Source organism: Abramis brama (assembly GCF_963993115.1).
Source record: "Abramis brama genome assembly, chromosome: 25".
NCBI lineage: Eukaryota > Metazoa > Chordata > Actinopteri > Cypriniformes > Leuciscidae > Abramis > Abramis brama.
Window position 1 is genome coordinate 23643014 of NC_139987.1, and position 20352 is coordinate 23663365.

General features: G+C 39.1%; 1 protein-coding gene across 4 annotated transcripts in view; it reads right to left on the bottom strand.

Moving 5' to 3' along the window:
- Positions 1-20352, bottom strand: part of mef2ca (myocyte enhancer factor 2ca) — a 42637-nt gene that overhangs the window by 9845 nt on the left and 12440 nt on the right. For all 4 annotated transcript variants that reach the window (XM_084105616.1, XM_084105615.1, XM_084105613.1 and 1 more), the window contains 2 exons: positions 13879-14074; positions 9310-9513 (listed from right to left, as the gene is read on the bottom strand). In XM_084105616.1, the coding sequence (XP_083961742.1) occupies positions 9310-9513; positions 13879-13932 (258 nt within the window). In that variant the 5' untranslated portion in view covers positions 13933-14074. The remainder of the gene's footprint in view (positions 1-9309; positions 9514-13878; positions 14075-20352) is intronic.

Genomic DNA, 20352 nt, shown 5'->3' on the forward strand with positions numbered 1-20352 from the left:
ATAAAGTATAATAATGCAATGGGGGAATATTTGTGAGTCCTGATAATGCCAAATGTCTTATGTTACCAGTAAAAAGTGGCCTACATTATTTTAAATATACTGTATATAGTCAGTGACAGAGTGCAAGCATATTCATCGAAAGAAATTCAGTATTTTCAGCTTCAGAATCATGAATATTTTCATTCTGGCGTCTTGATTGTCCTGTGCATTGGGTTACCAGCACCTAGTCCAAGCCTATTCATTTACACCCACAATGTAATACCAAATTTAATCAACAGTAAATTTTTGTTAAACTTTTACCTTATGTCTTGGAGTATCGCAATAATATCACATCGTGAGTTCAGTATCGTGATATGTATCGAAACGTGACGTGGGTATCGTTACACCACTAATATATATATATATATATATATATATATATATATATATATATATATATATATATATATATATATATATAAATAAATAAACGTAACCATTCCACAGATGCTGTTAAATGAGCTTAACTTGTATTCAATCCCGAATATCACTTTATGACTATGGAGCATTTTCCTGTTTGACCACACGAGGGCTACATTTGAAAACAAATCAAGCTTTTCCTGCTTGTGAAACACGAGCCTTTGATTCCTCTGAAGAGCCTGATCCTTTCATCTGAAGCCTCTGAGAGTCTAGTTTGAGCAAGCTTTGACTTAAAATGGAATGAAACTTTACAGTAGCTTTGCTGTCATTAGCGGTGCTTGTTACGCAAAACAACTCTATTATTATTACTCATGCCAGAAAGCTGAATGTTTGATTTTAGGTTTAAATGCTTCCCATGTCAGAATAAGACGCCTCCAGAGTGTTTCGTCTGTGTTTTTGTGAGTTAAATTCAGGGTAAAAACTGATCTAAAGTGACATAGAGCGGCTTGGCTAATCTTTCTGCTGGGTCTCAGCGGCAAGCGGCCACATCGCTGGACCACAACAATTCCACTCATTCAAGACATCTCCACCTGTCAGGGCCTTTGCACCTGTCCAACAAATCTCCTCAGCTCAAGGGGAGGGGGAGGGTCCGGGGCCGCAGCCAATCACGGCCTCAAACCCCGGGGATGGCCGTAGAAGGCTATTTTTTGCCCTAGTACCACCCAGCAGCAGCATCCCAGAAACCCTACACCAGCCGTCTGCGGGTCGCTGACACCTCCAGCTCACAGTCCGACCCAGCTCAGTGCTTTTAGAAGCACGGCTGGATCCCAAAGCCTGACATCAGCAGACTAAACATTCAGACTGGCACGAACCGCTCCAGACCAACAGGGGGAGGGTCGTGTTCAGCCGAGCATTCCTGTTTAGTTCATTACACACCAAACACAGGACAATGACGAGAGAGGGACAGAACTTTAATGTCTCGATTTTTTATAGATTAAATGGCGAACAAGTGAAGATGTTTGCTTAAAATAGTTGTTCACCCAACAAAAGAAAATGTACAAACATTTTATGTCACAAAAGATATTTTGAAGAACATTGAAAACCAAACAGCAATTGGTCCCCATTGACTTTCAGTGTATATTATTAATATACTAATACGGTTTCTATTAGTATTTTGAATTAGGAACATTTGTTGTGACATTTTTATTACTTTTTGTATTTTAAATATACTATTAAGTTTAATTTTTTTTTTCAGTGTTAGTTTTAGTTCAGTTTTAGTTTTTATTTAGTAATTCAGTAAGTAATTTTAGTCCCCCTGTGGTGAAAATCAAGCTTTTAATGTTTTTTTTATATGTCTATATGTGGTGTTTTTAATATGCTTTAAGACAAACCATGTGCAAATTCATAAGTCAACACCATTGCTGAGTATTTTCTCTTAAAACTGCAGTGAACCAAAGACAGTCTCAAAAATGCAGTTTGAAATCGCTGGTGTTTCTGACGTCACAAACTACTTTGTAACCAATCACATAAACGTGTGAGCTGGAGTGAGTGAGTGAGTGGAGGCGGAATATGCTAATTTGCATATTCATAGAACCGCGTATACTAAATGAGGCAAGGGTGTAGAGTTACATTCAAGCTATTTTAAGGCATGAAGATTTTTTTCAAGGAAAAAACATTTAAATATGTGATTTTGGTGATCAAAGGTGAGTTTTAAGGGATAAAATGATTGACTACAGGGGGACTTTAATGATAATAAGCTGGTATGGACAAGGCGTTTTTCAAAATATCTTATTTTGTGTTCTGTAGAAGCAAGTCAGTCAAGTTTGGAACGACATGACGCAGAGTAAACAACGACAGAATTATCATTTTTGGGTGAACTATGCCTTTAAGTCAGATTTTGCACCTTAGAAAAATACCACATCTGTTTCCTCAGAAGGTTCTCCGCAACGACTCAAATGGTGCTTTGTCAAAATAAGTCAAGTTTCAATATGAACTCAATATGATTTTGTCATCAATTTCTCCCAATACCATATTATCTGGCATATACCATCCAGATTGCATAATTTAACTTTAAAATAACTTTAGGAGAAACATCTGAGAAAGAGTTGCCCAAAACATGGCTTAAGTGAGCATATAAACCGATATACTTTTGCATTTAGTTGTGTTACGAAATGCCCCAAGTGAGATTCATAACAGAATTACAGCAGCATTCCATTGCCATAAAAAAAAGTGTCTAATTTATATCCATTTTAATTTTTCCAAAGGACTTATAAGGAAAAACATCTGAGAGTTGATTGATTCTTAGACCCGAAATTAGTCTCTATGTGAATGTAAATTCTGGCATTTTGTTGCATTTCAATGCAATGTAAATAAAACTTCTCCTGAAAAACCTCCTGAGCTTTGAAAGCAAACAGCCAGATTGATGTCTCCTGCCTTTATAAATGTTTGTTGATTAATTTGCTTCAAGTAAAGTAAAGAAAAAATGAATTCAGCTATGCCTTAAGTTGAAGCGTGCTGTCATGAGGGCAGAGAGGAGAAGAAAGGAGAGACACAGCCATCAGCGCCTCCTTCTGCTCCTAGTCCTCTCAACTCTATGGAGACTTGCTCCTAATTAAACCAGCGCTGCATCCCTCTCCCACACGGCATCCACAGCCCCAGTCCGTCCGCACGTAGACACGGCGTCCTATATAGCGAGCGATCCGGTAACCTTCAGCGGAGAAATGATGTTGTACGTGCACTAGCAGGTGGTAACGTGTGGAGACAGCTGACCGATGCTGTTTGTTGGCCAGCAGCTGACGAACCGACTGACTGACTGAGTGTGTCACGTCACCGCGTACCCTCTTCTGAGGTCCACATGGGTGGTCTCCCTTCACCTCAAACCAGGCTCATTACAATCCACTGTGTCAGGAGACTCGTTAAACAAGGGCAAAGTCTGAGAAACGGGAGTCGAACGGCACACACACCAACCCAGAGGACAATGATATTACTCATAGGTTGCTCAATCATTGCTCGGGAGACTTTATGGAGCTCTCATTCACATTTCCTCTCAGCTTTGCTGCTGATGTTTCTCCTCAAATGCACAAGAAATAAAAATATACACAAATGAGACAATCGTTGACATTATATTGTTGACGATTATATTTCTCATCGGTTGCTCTTTTATAGCTCAAGAGTCTTAATGGAGTTCTTAATTATGTTATTAACATGGTCTCAGATGTTTCTTATAAAATTTTATAGGATATATTCAAATATAAACAAATGAAACAACTTAAGAGTGTTTTGTTCAGAGGTTGCTCCTTCATAACTCAGGAGACTATGGCTTTCTCAATTATGTTTCATTTAAGCATCAACTTCATCTCAGATGTATCTCCTCAAATGCCTAAAGATAAATAAAAAAGAAACAAATTTACATTTATTCATTTAGCAGACGCTTTTATCCAAAGCGACTTACAAATGAGAACAATAGAAGCAGTTAAACTAACAATAGGACAACAATATGCAAGTGCCATGACCCTTCCCAGTTTAATCTAACATTCATTATCCCAGTACGTGTACTTTGTAATTAACATTGTCTCAGATGTTTCTTATAAAATTTTATATGATATATTCAAATATAATGTATATTTGTACAAATATAATGTATATAAAATATACATAAAAATATATAAAATATTAAAAAATATATATATATTTTACAAATGAAATGATTCTTGGCAAAGTCCGAGTGTATCACTCATACTGTAGGTTATTGTTTCTTAGTTCAGGAGTTCTTATGTCTCATTTAAGAATCAGATTTTTCTCCTAAAATGCCTAAGGAGAAATAAAAATCCTTTTACACCGTAAAACAAAATTACTGCCTTACATTTTTGAGTACAATCAAATTGGATGTTTAAATAATTTAAAATGAAATTACATTAAACTGACTTTTAAATTGTATAACTTATAAAAAAAAGTTGAAAATTGCTTAAATAATTTTGATGAGTTAAAGCAATGTAAAACAATATGTTGTCATAACCTATTGATCATATATAATTTTTTACTGTGTAGAGACAAATGAGAGAATTCTTGACAAAGAGTGTATTGCTCATAAGTTGTCAGGTCTCATTTAAGTATCAGATGTTTCTTTAGGAGTATTACAAATTTAAACAAGTGAGATTCGTTAAAAAACAGTAAGAGTATAGAGCTGAACGACATGAGAAGTAGGAAAATCTCTAGCCACGTTGCTGTCCAGGAGAAACAATCGAAACATTGAAGAGACCTCATGTGTGACTTGTCTTCCCTTTAAGGAACACGCACACACACCAAGGTGGCACTGCATTTTGCCCGTCTACATAAACACAGACCACATCCAAGACGCCCAGAAAAAAGCAATCAAACTGAGAGCATGTGACCACAAAAAGGCAGCTCGGTTCAAGGAAATGTCGTCTTATTGTCTCGTGTGTCAGTAGGGATATTCAGCTAAGAACTTATTCCACCTCTTCAGATGAGCATGTGTGTGTGTGTCATGTTTGCCTGTGTGGAAAGTTGTTGATTTACGCAGTGACTCACAAACTGGCAGCACAACACTTCGCACAGACAAGTGCAGCCGCAGTTATTGTAACACAAAAGCATGTTGAAGCGAAAGGAAATGGCAAATTGTCAGTACGAAAGGCACAGAAAGTATCCAAATAAGACTGGATTTGTGTTCCCGAAACACTGGTAGATCAAGCTTGGTTTATTAAAAGCAGATGGATCTGTGTGGAAAAACGAAAGCCGTACTGATTCCGACCGTAAAAGAAGTGGAATCCTATTAGAGGAGTACAAGTTTGCCAGTAGGGACGCCCCCGTTCCTGCGGCAGGTCGCATGGCCAATGCGTGGCACTGTCTGGCCCTCCTCCAGCGCTCTTTCCACCAGCTGCTCTGACCACAGCAGCTGGGCAACGTTTGGAAAATGCCACACTGGGGACTTCTGGGTAATTTACCTCCTTTGATGCTCTCAGTACCCTATAATAACGAATCAAAGGCCCTCTCTTCCACTGCCACGAGTTGAACGCCGTGTGTTTGGTATTAAACGCACTCGAGAGCATAATTACGACAGTGACCGACCCAATGGATATCCAATCCAACCGCAAGGAAGCGGAAGAGTGTCCCGAAACCGAGTTGGGTTCGAACAAAAAGGAACGTCCTATTCTCCCTGGTGTTCTTGGGTGGCTTCGGAAACGACACCTCCCGACTTCTCATGCTTCGCAGCTGACGCGGGGTAAGAATTCCTCACCAGGATCATTCCTGGGAGAACCGGGCCAAAGCAGGCCCATATTTATGAATTTTAAATAATTCCTTCTTTGGCCTTTCTGTAAATAATCACACATTATCACACACAAGCATGTCATCACTTTACATTCCTTGTCATGTGACCACTCAGCAAGCTTTTTCCGTTGCCGCATCTATAGAGGACAGTATGGTTATTCATGTTAAATTATGACTGATCAAGCCCTTTAGAACACAAAGCCCTTTACTGTAGCCCAATAATGGGCTCTTGTGGGTCCCAATCATTCATAGTCACCAAACTGAACTGTATTTGACATGTAGCATGCCACGTTAATGGCCCGACTCGACTTGCCACGGCATCTACAATCGGTTGCAACACCAGAAAGAAATAAAGCATTCCTCTCTCACCATCAATTAACAGCTTTTGTCTTTATGAACTCCTTATCAAGGGCAGCAAATCTGGAAATAGGCTTCAAAAACATTATTGTTGCCGGCTAACAATTAGCACTCTCAGAAAGAATAGAGTCCTGGTAAAAGCGAACTGTTTTGTGCTGCGCTGGCTCGCCGTTGGGTCTTGGAAAACCTGACTCACGCAACAAGGTTCAGATTAATCGTGGAATGTAAAACCGCCCTCTGATGTCGTTCAATCGAGGATGAAGAAAACAGGGCAGTAAATACTGCGTTTCAAACTCTAAGCATGAGCGGATCAGAACAATGACCCAAATGTGGGCTGAGTTCACTGCACGCTCGAATTTCACACCGTGTTTTCAAGTTTACATAGCTGAACAGATGGCAGATATGAGCCGACAGAAAGCGTCTGGGAAGTGTAGAGGAGCATGCCACGAGAAGTCACGTAATCAAATGAACTCTTCGTTTCCTCTCTTAAAAGTGCGAAAATGCCACCCTAACAAGTTTGATGTAAGCGTTAGTGAAGTACGCAGCTGTCTGTGGTCAGTTTTTCTCAGAGAGAAAATCGAGTGGGGGGGAAAAACAAGCGTGGTTGTCCTCTCTCTCTCCGGCACTCCACTCCTATTCTTCTCCATTTTCCTTGGCACGACTGCCGGGCCGGAGCTATTTTTAGCTGTGCTGCTTTCTATTTTTAGGAAACTACCGGTTTTCAGGCATTTAATGGGGAAGGACCATGTAAAAACACAAAGGGTTGGAATGGGGAGGAGGTCTGGCACACAAGTTGGGCGTCTGCTCCTTATTTCCAACGTTATGAGAACTTTAGCCTCTTTCTGCCCAGGACAGAGGACGGAAAAGGGGCAGCGGGGTAAAGAATGTGAAAGTCCTCTATCTTATAAATAACCACGAGTCTCAGGCCAAAAGCGCAAAATACAACATGCTGTTACTAAGTGAAGCAGTATACTCATGTTAAACCGTTTGTGAAAAAGGAGGGGGTGAAGGAATGCAAAACAAAGATGTCTCTCTTTTGGTAAAATTCCTAAAGGGATGGAGTGTGGCACAGATTTCTTTTTTTTTGGGGGGGGGGGGGGGGGGGGGGGGGTATATACATTTTTATCATTACTTTTATCTTTAATACTATTCATATTTATAATAATTAAATAATTCTATAAATATATACACATGCATATTTAATCAAATTGTTGATCAGAAATGGGCTGTAATTGCAGTAAGCTCTAGTTCCTGGCATCCTCTTGATGTTGTGACTGCAATGTGACAGTGTTAATACAGAGTAGTATAAGCCTTTCAAATCTGATTCACGGATTTAATCTGTCAATCGTCATCAAGGTTCAACCGAAGATCAAGAGCCATCATGCGTGCATGCAACCAACAACTCTAAATACACCAGAGAACCATTGCTGCAGCAAGCAATCACATAAAAACACTCCATCATTTGATCAAAGATTGCACACTAGATTGTGCAGCAATGACTTTAGACAATCCTTTTCACCTGGAGAACAGTGAGTGAACCGAGCATACAAAAAAGCAGTGCTTAAGAATGCATTGGCATGCAACTACATGAAAACAAATTATCTAAATTGGGAGAGTAGAAAAATGTTTGAGGCAAATGTGCCTGAAATGGAGCCAGCTTATAAAAGTAGGTTGACTATGTTTTCTTCGTTACATTTAAAGTCATATTGATGTGCCAAGCGCTGGAGGCGTGTTTTCTCAGAGGTTTGTGTGGGTGAAATTGGAGGAGGGGAAGGTTGTCACCTCCAATGCCTTCTAGCACAAGACCAAACACAAGAGGTCAACTACCATACGCACAGAGCTTTGCTCAATCTCATTAGCCGGCCATGTAGCCATTAACAGCACGACCTTTGGAAATAATTAACATTTTCCTTTCTTGCGCCAACGGTCTCATTGACAATTCTCAGCAGAGCGCGAACTCTAAGGTGTGGGGTCTGGAAAACATGCGTTTCGCGGGGGACGACATGGGGTTATAGTGCACGCTGTCAGTTTTTAGGATTAAAAGGAGCATTTTCAGATTACACTAATCGAGGAAATGGGATTATCCTGGCTCCTTACTGGCTTGGCAGGGTGTCCATGAGATTTGCCTCGTGGAGACGTGATGTTTCTCCTCTCATGAGGGCAAGCCATGCTGTTTTCCCTCTCAGCCTCATAAAAAAACAGCAGAATCCCAGCTAAGTCTGACCCCAGGGCCTTGCTTGTAATGCATGTGTCAACGTTGCAAATGGCCTGTCGAACGGTGTTACACTAGACTGAACAGTCAAAGTATAATAATAGAGTTTGAATTTGCAGCTTGTTATGTGCAAGTGAAGTGAGTTGTGAAACAATAACCGGCTCATGCTCGAACGCACAGAGATAAAGAGATCCTTCACCGCAATTGAGCTCTTATAAACGCCCCTTTCAGCATCTATACTGTTATTCCTCATCCTTACAGTGGGTTTTTCTTCATCCCGTACTTAGTAAGAGAAGAGTTTGTTTGTGTGGCACCACCAGGGCTCTACGCAAATCAATTGGGTGTTTTTACTGGAAAAGGGACTTTTCCAGGGGAAATATTTTTCCCACTGCTCCCACTGGGAGCGCCATGGCCTTTCATGCATGTGGGGTGGGAACCTTCAAGTTCTCTCTTCCCAAACTCAGGCTTGACAGGTGGTTTGGAAGAGCTGAGAGCAGTTTCACAGTTGCTCTTTGGTCTTTCAGTCATGATTTCAGCAGAAGACGCTGAAGTCTTATATTGGTGGACAAGGAAACCCTTACCTAAAGCAACCCCACGTGTGCCCCATGACCTTTTCAGAAGCTCACGTGTCACAAAAGGTGGCGGCGATGAGCAAGCGAGATCTTAAGTCTCTGCGTAGAGCACCTGGTTTGGCAAGTGGCACCTGCCGTGTCCTCCTAAACCTGTTGCGTAACGCTGTCCTGACGAGATACAGTAAAGTCCTCGTCCCTGTCCTATAGCTCAGCCTGATTTGTTCTTACAGACTGCAACGGCATGTGCCAAACATCTTTTGCAAGGACTATTACAACATGTTCCCTAACAAATCACCAGCAAAACACGGGCCAGGTGTCAAATCCTATCACTTGCTCACGCTTCAGAAAATAACTGCTGGTCGAAAACAGAGCAGACTTTCTTGATGCTTGATGATTCAAAAAATGCTTGAATAATACTGAATTTATTTGGCAAACACTTTGATTGGGATGTCTAAATTGTGCATACTGCCAAGGGGCACTCACCTCCACGATGTCCGAATTCGTCCGACTCTCATGGGGCTCATTGTACTCAGTGTATTTAAGCAGAACTTTGTCCATGTCGGTGCTGGCGTACTGGAACAGTTTATTAGTGCTGTTGAAGATGATGAGGGCGATCTCACAGTCGCACAGAACGCTCAGCTCGTAGGCCTTCTTCATTAGTCCAAACTTCCTCTTTGTAAACGTAACCTGATAAACAAAAGAACAAGGAGAGGGTTACACTGGGATAGATTTACCTCTCGTTCAATGACATAGACGAAACGTATTAGTCTACTTGTTTGGCAATGATTGCATAATGGTTTACAACCTTGATAGACAGTTTGATGTCAACCAACCGAGATTGTTACCAGCATGAAGTCCTCAACAGACTTATTAACTAGCTTATCCCTCATCAGATTCACCAGACAGCAGATCTTTTCAGCAGCAAAGTAATTAGCATTTCCGTCCAAGCAATGCTCATAACTTTCAAACACTTACTTCCCCACAACTTGTGAACCGATACAATAAAATTAGGGCTGTCAAGCGTTTAAAATTTTCAAATGAAAATATACTTTAAATAAGAAACTAAAACTGGCAGTAAGTGGTGGTAAATTTCTAAATGAGTAAGTCATTGAGTCATTTGATTCTTTCAGGAATGAATGAATGGGCCATTGAATCATTAGTTCAACTGATTGATTTGCTCAAAACGGGGATTCATTCAGAAATCAAACACCTTTGTGTGTTGCTCGGAGACATAGATAATATTTTCTATTTGGGACAAAAACAGCACCCGTGTGATATTGCTTAAATATATCATGATAAATATGAGACAAAAACTAGTACAGGGGCATTTTTGCCCTGATATCTTGAATTTTAGGGGCATTCATTCTATAGGCTCCATCACGCAGTGAGTTGTTGCCCTGCTTCAACTCGTCACCAATAAACTGCATGAAATGTAAGATGAACTACATATGTCTGGAGAGGGGAGGATATGTTAAATGAATTAATAATTTTAACTAACTTGACTAATTAATTTAATTAATGAGTTAAATCGAAAGCCCTGAATAAAATATGAACTTCATTGACTTGTATTTGCAATTCATTTCATTAACATTTGCGTGACTTGCGTAAAAGGCCCCATCAAAGTGAAACTTATTGCTTGAGTGTACAGGGTCCCATCCATCCAAAACCAAACTGTTTGACAGGGTACTCTGGTTAGAGAGCTATCAGAGCTCTACGTGCCATGCTAAATTTAGACTGGGGAGTTCAAGGTGAAATTCTGCCCAGCACGCTTCACAAATTGACAGCCCCTGGGTGGCAGGGTTCATCGGATTGCTTTGGCTAATGATGACCCAGCATCACCTAGGCACGCCGGCAGCGTTGCACACATTCCATTTGGAAAGGACAATTTCCCAAAGACACCATTTAAACCCTCACAGAACAAACTCTCCATCTGTGATGAGAATGAAATTCAGCGAGAAACAGCCGCACAAAACTCAAAAGAACTCTCTTGGGCATCTGACTGAAATATTAAAACTCTGGATTATTCAATTCTGGCATCAAAACAAGATAGATGTTATTGCTAAGAGTTGGCTCTTTGAAAGCTTAGGAACCTTAATGGAGTTCTCATTTATGTCTCATATATGTAGCAGATTCAGAGGAAGAATGAATGAAGAACCAAATTAGACAATTGCTGACATGCAGTAATAGTGTACTGCTCAGAGACTGCTCTTTTTAATATCTCAAGAGGTTCTCAATTATGTCTCAAGGAAGTATACATTTTCTTCTCTTAAAATTAAATAGGACACAAATAAATGCATTTCTCAGAGGTTTCTCTTTCATAACTCATTGGAATTCCCAATTATGCAATTATGTCTCATTTAGGTATCAACCTTGTCTCATTTAGATGCATTTTTTGGCATATGCCTTTTATCCAAATTACTACTTACTTTGCATAGGAATACACTTTATCAGTTCATGCATTCCCCGGGAATCAAACCCATGAATTTGGTGTTGCTAGCACCATGCTTTACAGGTTGAGCCAGAGCTATTTGTCTAAAATGTTTCTTTCAAAATTCCTCAAGAGAAATAAAAATACCAAATAGACACAAAGTATAGATACAAAAAAATCCACAATGATTAAATAGCTCAGGTCATTTGCCTAAACTCTAGATGAGACATGTGTGAGATTGCTGGGGTCTTTTTCAAACAAATCTGAGAAGCAGGAGACTATTTGTTCTCCATTTAATCTAATTTCTGTCAAAGAGAGAAGGCCCTAATCCACATGGTGATGGTGGTGTTTGTGTGTTCCTGATCCCTGTGCGTGAGTTCGGACGTCATGCGCCCTGTCACAAACAAACTCCAGCAGGGTGATCTTCTCACTCCTACAGCTCAGCACGCTGATGCTCTCACCTCCACATGATTTAGATTACGCTCTCTCACACACACATGCACATGCACCGGGAGCGACAGATGTCTTACACATGCTCACTGAGACGCCCCCACACACACATACGCTCGCCTTTCACGTGCTGCATGCATTCAGCGCCATGTTCAGCCTGTCTTGATTTACCTTAGATGTCTGAGTCACAAAGACTTGTTTTTTTTACATTTTCCTACATGCTTTCTGTTGGTAAAGTGCACTTTGAGGCAGAAGCTAACCTTATATGAACATGCTGCCCTGGTAAAGAATCATTCACGTTTCTTTCGTAGAATCTACTGCGGGGTAAGACGTCTCGCACAGAACATCCCCTCAGAGCTCCACCACACGGGAAAGGGTGGGCGTGGAGGGGGGCTAATCGTGCCACTGCAGTGGGGTCAGGAAGCACATTTGAGTGCATTTCCTGTCATAACAGGAAGGGTCCAATGGCTTCCCCTGCACAATGGCTTTGCCTCGGTTTCCGGCCTTATGCTGGTCACTGAAGGGGGTGGAGACAGGTGGGGGGGGGGGGATATAGATGACAGCCATTTATCCTGAGCCCTGAGCTGTTGTCCACTTGAACACTAAAGCATTGTTCAGAAGCAAAGGACAACAAGTAAAGCAACAGGCTGAACACGTAACCTTTTTTTTATTATTATTATTAAAGCGCTCTACTGATAAAACCTCTGAGAAAAATACACAATTTATTCAGTAATGGACACTTAAAAAATAACAGTTCTTGAATGGATGTTCTTATATATATATATTTTGGTTTCTTTTTTTCTTTTTAGCTACAAAATAAAAAAATGTCCTGATTTGCTGATCAAGAAACATTTCGTATTATTATCAATGTTGAAAACAGTTGTGCTGCTCAATATTTTTGAGGAAACTGTGATCTATTTTTTTCCAGGATTTTTTTTTTTTTAATGAATAAAACATTCAAAAGAACAGCATTTATTTGATATAGAAATCTTTTGCATCACTATAACATTATTTTTGATCAAATAAATGCAGCTTTGGTGAGCATTAAAGACTTTCAAAATCTTTTTATAATCTTACCAACCCCAAGCTTTTGATCGGTTGTGAGTGTAGATCTGAGTTGATCAGTTCAAAGCTTTTACCTAATATAGCTATTCTGTATTAAATTAAATTAAAGTCTGAATTGAGGTAGCAAACAGGATGCAGAAAATGTATATTTTTAACTCAAAAAGCAAATCTTCAAGACAAACTCTGAATGCTGGCTAGACAAAGCCTTGTTTGTGAGGATAAAAGTTTAGAAAGATTCAAGAACTTGAACCTGTATTGAATTTTCCTGCCATTCCCATTCAAATTCCAACTTGAGTTTAACTAAGTTCACACTTCAATTCTGAGGGCTATGTGACGGTTATTAGCTCATTAAGAGCTAGCGCTCTGCTGGTATGACCTGCAGCTATCAGTGTTAGCCATGAAATTGAATAGTTCCCTCTCCAAATCATGATCTCACGGTTGGCCCTGCGCTAGAGTTCATCCACAACACATGCCCAGCTTTTATGCGGTTAGGATAAATACAAAAAAAGTAATACTAAAAACCTTATTTACGAAGTTCTGAATGAAATAAAGCATGTGAACCCAAAGTCAAAACCCCTATTCCATCAGGACATAGACATACTGGTTGAATCAGGAAGGTAAGAGGTTGGTGTGCTTCATAAGTGTTGTCAGATGTGGCTAGAGATCCTGTCTAATTGCCCGGGTGAGTAATAAGCTGGAAACTCTCGTTGTGGTGAATGATACACCCGTGGTGGAGGCACGGTTTCCTCCACTCCATTACAAACCTCAATTATTCACACTCTACACATCTTATCATCTAATGCAAGAGCAATGCATTTAAAACGGCAATTAAAGAAGTATTAAAAACGGCAATTATGATGATTTAGGACAATTATATTTCACATTCACACACAAACACGCAACACACATGGGTAAAAGCAGCCATGCAGTCCGAAGTGAGAATCCAGTTTGTGAGTGTCTTGTGACGCCGTCATTAGAAGCTGCTGGCACTTCCTTAAGTGTGTGTGTGTGTGTGTCTGTGTGAGAGAGTATGAACTAAAGATTTATTGCATTTCTGTGAAATGAGCGTCACATCTCCATTCTTTCCATCCAGATAACATCTCTTTTACCTGTCTGTTGCGTTCGTCCATTATCCGTGCAATCTGAATCTTTTTCCTCCCCATTATTTCGGCCTGGTATTCCTTCCTATTCCAAAAGTATTGTACACACTTGTCTTCCTTCCTCTCTCGCTGTCTCTGTCCGATCCTCAACGCAGTCTTTCCTCTTCGCTTGTTCCTCTTATTTCAAAAACTCCGGCATCCGTTCCTGAACAGACAAGACAGAGACAGAGAAAGAGATACAGATTTGATCAGACAGACGTTGATATCATTCAGTGCTCGCATTGGGGAAAGAAACGAAACAAATATTTGGTTTATACACTGTATTCATCATGTGACACCATCAATGGCTGATAAAAATTCAGCTTTGCATCACAGAAATAAATTCTATTTTTAAGTATATTGAAATAGAAAACCATTATTTCAAAATGTAATAATATTTCACAATATTACTGTTTTTTTCTGTATTTTTGATCAAATAAATGCAGGCTTGATGAACATGCGAGACTTCTTTCAAAAACATTAAAAATAGTAAGGTTTCCAAACTTTTGACTGTATAAATAAATGCCATATTGTTTTAAGGAAAAATGTAATGATGTTTTGCTTTCATGTAAATGAAATAATAATAAATAGCTGATTTTATATGGTCTGAACAAAATTGAGCAAATGTGAGTGTCCAAAACTGCTGCCATATTTAAATAATAAAATATGAAATATTTTAAATTGATTACATGTTATTATATTTTATGCAAATGTACTTAGGAACTAAAACATTTTTAAATAACAAGATTTGGTTTCAGAGAATACATCTTGAGTTTTGTTCATACCATTGGCATATCATTTTTCATATTGTTTTAAACATAATTTAGTGATGTTTTAGCTTAGATATACATTAAAATATTAAATATTGCTTAAACATAATTTGGGAGGATTTTCACATTTAGTTTTTTTTTTTTTTTTGCATGTGCAAAACTCGCTGCCATAATGACAGAGAAAGTAGGTAGTTGCCATGGTGTTGCCATGTGGTTTCTGGGGTGTTCTGGGTTGTTTCTTGGTGGTTTACGTGATAAATGTATTATGGTCTCTTAGAAAAGTGTATGTGCAATAGTAAGTAGTTTAGGAAGCAGCATTACTTATAAATAGCATAGGTTTTCATCACTGATACAGATTGGCATGAGCCCTGCAATGTCCTCTGACCTCAGAGAGCACAAGTACCTGGTTGAAGACCAGAGCAACTTGTACAAGAGGAAATAAAACTCAAGGGCAACCCACAATGCAAATGAGATAAAGCAGTGAGCTTTGGGGAGGGAGAGGGACGGAAAACACACTCACAACAAGAGGGACGGAAAAACACGTGGCCGGCATAGAAACTGAAAATCAGAAGCAGAGATCTGCTTCTCATGACTTAAACATGGTCAACAACTTGGCAATGCATGCTTCAATATGTGACCTTTTGATTATGCTTCAAGTCGACTGATAAAAGCCAGAGAGATGTGAAGGATTTGTGGAGGAGAGATGGAAAAATCAGATGATACATCAGAAGAGGAAGTTACAGGAATGTTGTGACAGCTTTTCATTTGAATTTGAAAAGCATACCAAACGATAAAAGCCTCGGCAAGCTCCGCTCAGACAAGAGAGTACGCCAACAAAAATGGAAACTTACAGTAAATTCAAGACAGCGAGATCAAATACTGAGTGTCTTTTGGCAGAGGTAAAAACTGCATTCAAAGTCCAATAAAACACTATTTCATTTGGACTTTTATGGATCCCGTTATTTGTGCAAAAACACCATTGTACTCAAGATCTACATCTACCTTATCCAATTTAGCTTACAGCATGATGGACGGTCACTCAGTGAGCAACACCTTACGTAACTAAGCTTTTCAGGACATGTAATCCATTAAACCCGGACTCAAAGATTTCCCTTTAGTCACTGGGCCGCTGATGTCCAACTAACTGATCAGTCTGCTTATGCGTAGCGGTTTCATTTCAGGATCAGCGTCTTATACATTATACATTGTGTCTTGTTTGACTTGTTTGAAGTCTTTTATGCAGTTAAGCAGCCATATCTGAGCAAAGAATCAATCACAATCAAGTATCCAAGTTATTTTTAAATGATGGCCAATATCCAGATTTGTAAACTACAAATAAAATTCTACAATTATAAAAAAATGGAGTTGACAAAATAAATAAATCTAATGAATAAGTGTATTTAAAATAGTTGTATTACATATAATGTATATATAATATAAAAAAAAAAGAAAAAAAGAAAAAAAAGAAAATGAAAATAATAAATATTCCTAACATAATCTGATTCCAGTATCAGACCAATGGCAATAATTAATCAGATGGATATCAATATTGAAAATCGTACATTTTTTAAAGAAAATGTCAAATGAAATAAAATGAAATAATGAAAGAAAATGAAATAAAAAAATTTTTTTTTTAAAAACATAACATAACATATTCTGATTCCAATATCGAACGAAAGCTGAAAGATGATTTTTTAAAGAGGTAATTGCCAGGTAAACATGGTGAAATTGTGAACACGCACTGGGAAAAAACCCCACAGGAACTGGACATGTCGAGGCAAAATGGCTTAGAGGTCAGAGATGCTAGTGTGTTTACCCACGTGACGGAAAGATAAAGACGGAGAGAGAGAGACAGGCGTAGGAGGAGCTGCTGTGTTACTTGAGTAGGAGGGGGGGCGGCCCAGTGCCACGAAACCAGGAGCAGGGATCTCCAGAGAGTAATGTGCAACATTAAGTCACTTTGTTAATCTGCTCTCTGCTTCTCCCGAGGGTAGCAGGGGAGGACAGATATCTCCTCACCCTGTGAAGAGCGGCATGGTGCCACCGAAATAAAACAGCGCTGAGATAACGCCTAGATATGACTGAGACAGTCTCCTGAGGGGCCATTAGACCCAGGACAACTTCCAGAGAAGGGCATAAAGGCCTCCTAGCAAAGCCTTTGCAAATTAGCTGTGGTAAAAGGGCAACCAATCCTGTATGTAACTGTACAGTCAATGAAAATGTGTTTTTAAAAAAGGCCTCAGAGCAGCAGATTAGCGGTTCGCGCACGCACTCACCACAATGCATCGCAAACCTCGCAGACTCAAATCACATTTTACATTAATTCCATCACTAGAACACCAATCAACAGGATTTTTGCATTATCTGAAGAAAAAGTGACTGGTGCTTGCACATTCATAACTCACTTTCACAATGCTAATGTGTTTTTACTTTTTTAGCATGTTGCTAAGTGGTTATTAGTGTTCTAGATCATACTTTACTCTCTTTGGTAGTTTTAAAAAGTTTTCATGATATTTTGATCCCTAAAGGCCTGTTCAAACCAAGTACAAAAACTAAAACAACTACAATGAATGAGAATAGGGAAGTCCACAACTATAATGAGAACGGCAGAGAGGAACAATCATTGGAATCATGATGGGTTTTTTTCCAGCTGATGAATGCTAAAAACATTGACAGCCAATCAGAATCCATCTTGATTTAAAGAGCTTGAGCATTTAAAGCAGAAGACGACAAAACTGCAGAGTGTGCTTCTAATAAACAGAACAATATTGTTTGGTGGTGTGGATGCATATAGTTATCTTTATAGATATCGTTGGTGTGAACAGGCCTTAAATGCAGCTCATATGAGTTTTCATCCGAAAAGCAATTGCACACCTTTTCTAATGAAGTTGCATGATTTGAGGTGCAGCAATGTGAAATGAGCTTAAAGTATTGTACTTAAAGTTGTTATGGGAGCTCAAAAGTATGAGCAATTGTAATAGTGAAGCTTGCCTTAGCAAGTGCCACTAATAAAGACATTAAAAAGGCAGAAATAAACAAAAGAAAATCCTCAAACTAGCATTTATAATGCAGCCTCTGGCGTATCTTGGCTAATGTCAGTTAACACGATTGAGATTGGAGCCAGTACAACTTCATTATCACCATCTTTCAGGGCATCTGAAAGCCTGAAGATGTGCCAGGCAGCAGAGGAACTTGTTGGAGCACGTCGAAGCACATCCTCCGAGCTCTTGGCAGACCAGAAGTGTCAGACAGCTGACTCTGACTCGAAGAAGGAAGAGGCTCTTCGCAAACAACCCCCAGTAGCTTGCACAAATGGACATAATGACAGGAAAACTTTGCAGACTGCCTCATAAGGAAGTGACATCACTGAGTAGAAACAACAAAAGATGCCTCTTCCCATAAACTGCTTCACAATGCAATGAAAATGGGAAGTACCAACTAATATCAACGTTCTGAAGTGGCTGAGTAGGTTTGCTGTGATAAAATGCAAATTATACCATCACTTTCAGGGTTTGATAGCAAGCCACCACCTCTTATATATCACATTTCAAAAGCATGATACACCACCCGGCCAAAAAAAACAAAAACAAAGTCGCTGTTTGGATTTCAATAGGCAAATGCTTAAGAGTCATTGATTGGATCATTATTTCAGTGATTAATGTTTCAAGCATGTTATATGTTTGGCAACAGTTCTTCTAACCCTCATTGATGGAGTGTGTAGCTTTTCATTTCTTAAACAACCATGTATGAGACACATCATGGCCATATTCCAGGATGACAATGTCAAGATTCATCAGGCTCAGATTGTGAAAGAATGGTTGTGAGGATCATGAAGAATCATTTTCACACATGAATCTTCTCCAGTCCAGTCCTTAAATTCATTGAAAGTCTTTGGGATGTGCTGGAGGAGACTTTAAAGAGTGCTGGACTCTTGCATTGTCAATACAAGACCAAAAATTGATGCACCTCTTGATGGAAATAAATGTTGTGATGTTATTTACTTCAAGAGGTGCAAACATTTTTGGTCAAGATCTTGAATTTAAGGATGAATTTAGGTCTGATCAATGTTAATATGTGAATAACAGACTAAATTAAATCTGTTCATCATATAAAGCAATTGAGACTCTTCAGAAAATTTGGACTAAAGCGCTCAATTCATATGGATTAGTTTTACGATCTCTTTATAAACTTTTTGAAGCGTCAAAGTCAGTTGCGTATCAATGGGTGGTTCAGAAAGCTCTCAGATTTCATCTAAAAGATCTTAATTTGTGTTCCGAAGATGAATGAAAGGTTTGGAAAGACATAAGGGTGAGTAATTACTGACAGAATTTTCATTTTTGGGTGAACTAACCATTTAAGGTTAGGGGTTTATTCAAGTATGAGCAATAGTAATAGTGATATTTGCTTTAGCAAACACTGCCAATCAAACAACCTCATCCCCAGTGGCCTTCAAAACATGCTCAAAATGTTCAAGAACATACGTTCTGCCAGCTTTCCCCCCAGCTGTATCTCATGGAAAGGACTCCTGCATCTCTTTGGTGTCTATCAAGGGAACCTGTGGCTCAGAGCAGTGGCCGCCAAGAGACTGTATCAATCAGTGCCGGAATGGGGACAAGTCACTCTCCACCCCACCCTTACGGCTCGCCTCAAAACTTCCCAAGGACAAAGAGGAGACAGCGTCTGTCTTTCTCAATGAGAGCACACGAGCTGTGGAGGTTAGTCGTACCACGGAACGAGACCAGCTCCCAGACGCCCCGCTACATTCCCATATCCTGAACCCGCGGCTCCTCACGGAGCACAGTGCGTGAACAGCCGTGGGCCATGTGAGTCCAGGATGACGCTGTCCGCTTAGCGCCAGATTAGAGAGATCTGGCTTTGGCTCACATTGCAATGGTCTTCTATTACAAGTTTGCAGAAATTCTATGTTTAAATACGCAAATTAGGAATGATCTAATTAAATATGCACACATTTGCATAAATGTCCTCCACAGAAATCTGAACATTGGAGCAGGGTTCAAAATTCTGGTTTCATTTTGTTGACATTTAAGAGTTTTTTTTTTAAAGAGAGTATTTTGGATATCTCTTTTTTATCACTCCATACATCAGAAAATACGGTCAACAGCCAGCATGTTTTTAGGAATAAAATGTGAAATATATAAATATATAAAATGTTAAATACATTGCTGTCAAATAGATTAATTGTCATTAATTGCGATTAATCGCATCTAACAAAAAAGTTTGTTTATATATGTATGTTTTATATATATATATATATATATATATATATATATATATATATATATAATAAAAAAATTTACCAGTGCCCGAAAAAACAATGGTTTTTCCTGCAAAATTTGTTGTTCTAAAGTGTTTTAAGCATAAATCTCATACAATTAGATTACATTTATGCTTAAAACGGAAAAAAAAATCTAATGTGGTAAAATAATCTAATTCAAGATGTTTTCTCTAAAAACAAGTTTAGCCTGGTATGCTACACTTCCTTATATACCCAAATCAATGGAAAATCTCAAATTATGTCCCAGTTTTTTTGCAGGACTTTTAAGCGACCTAATTACAAAAGCTAAGCTAGCAGCTACAATCAAGCTATTAGCAACAATCCGGTTAATATTCCGGCAAATAACTCTCAAAACTATGACAGCGAGAGCACAAGGCA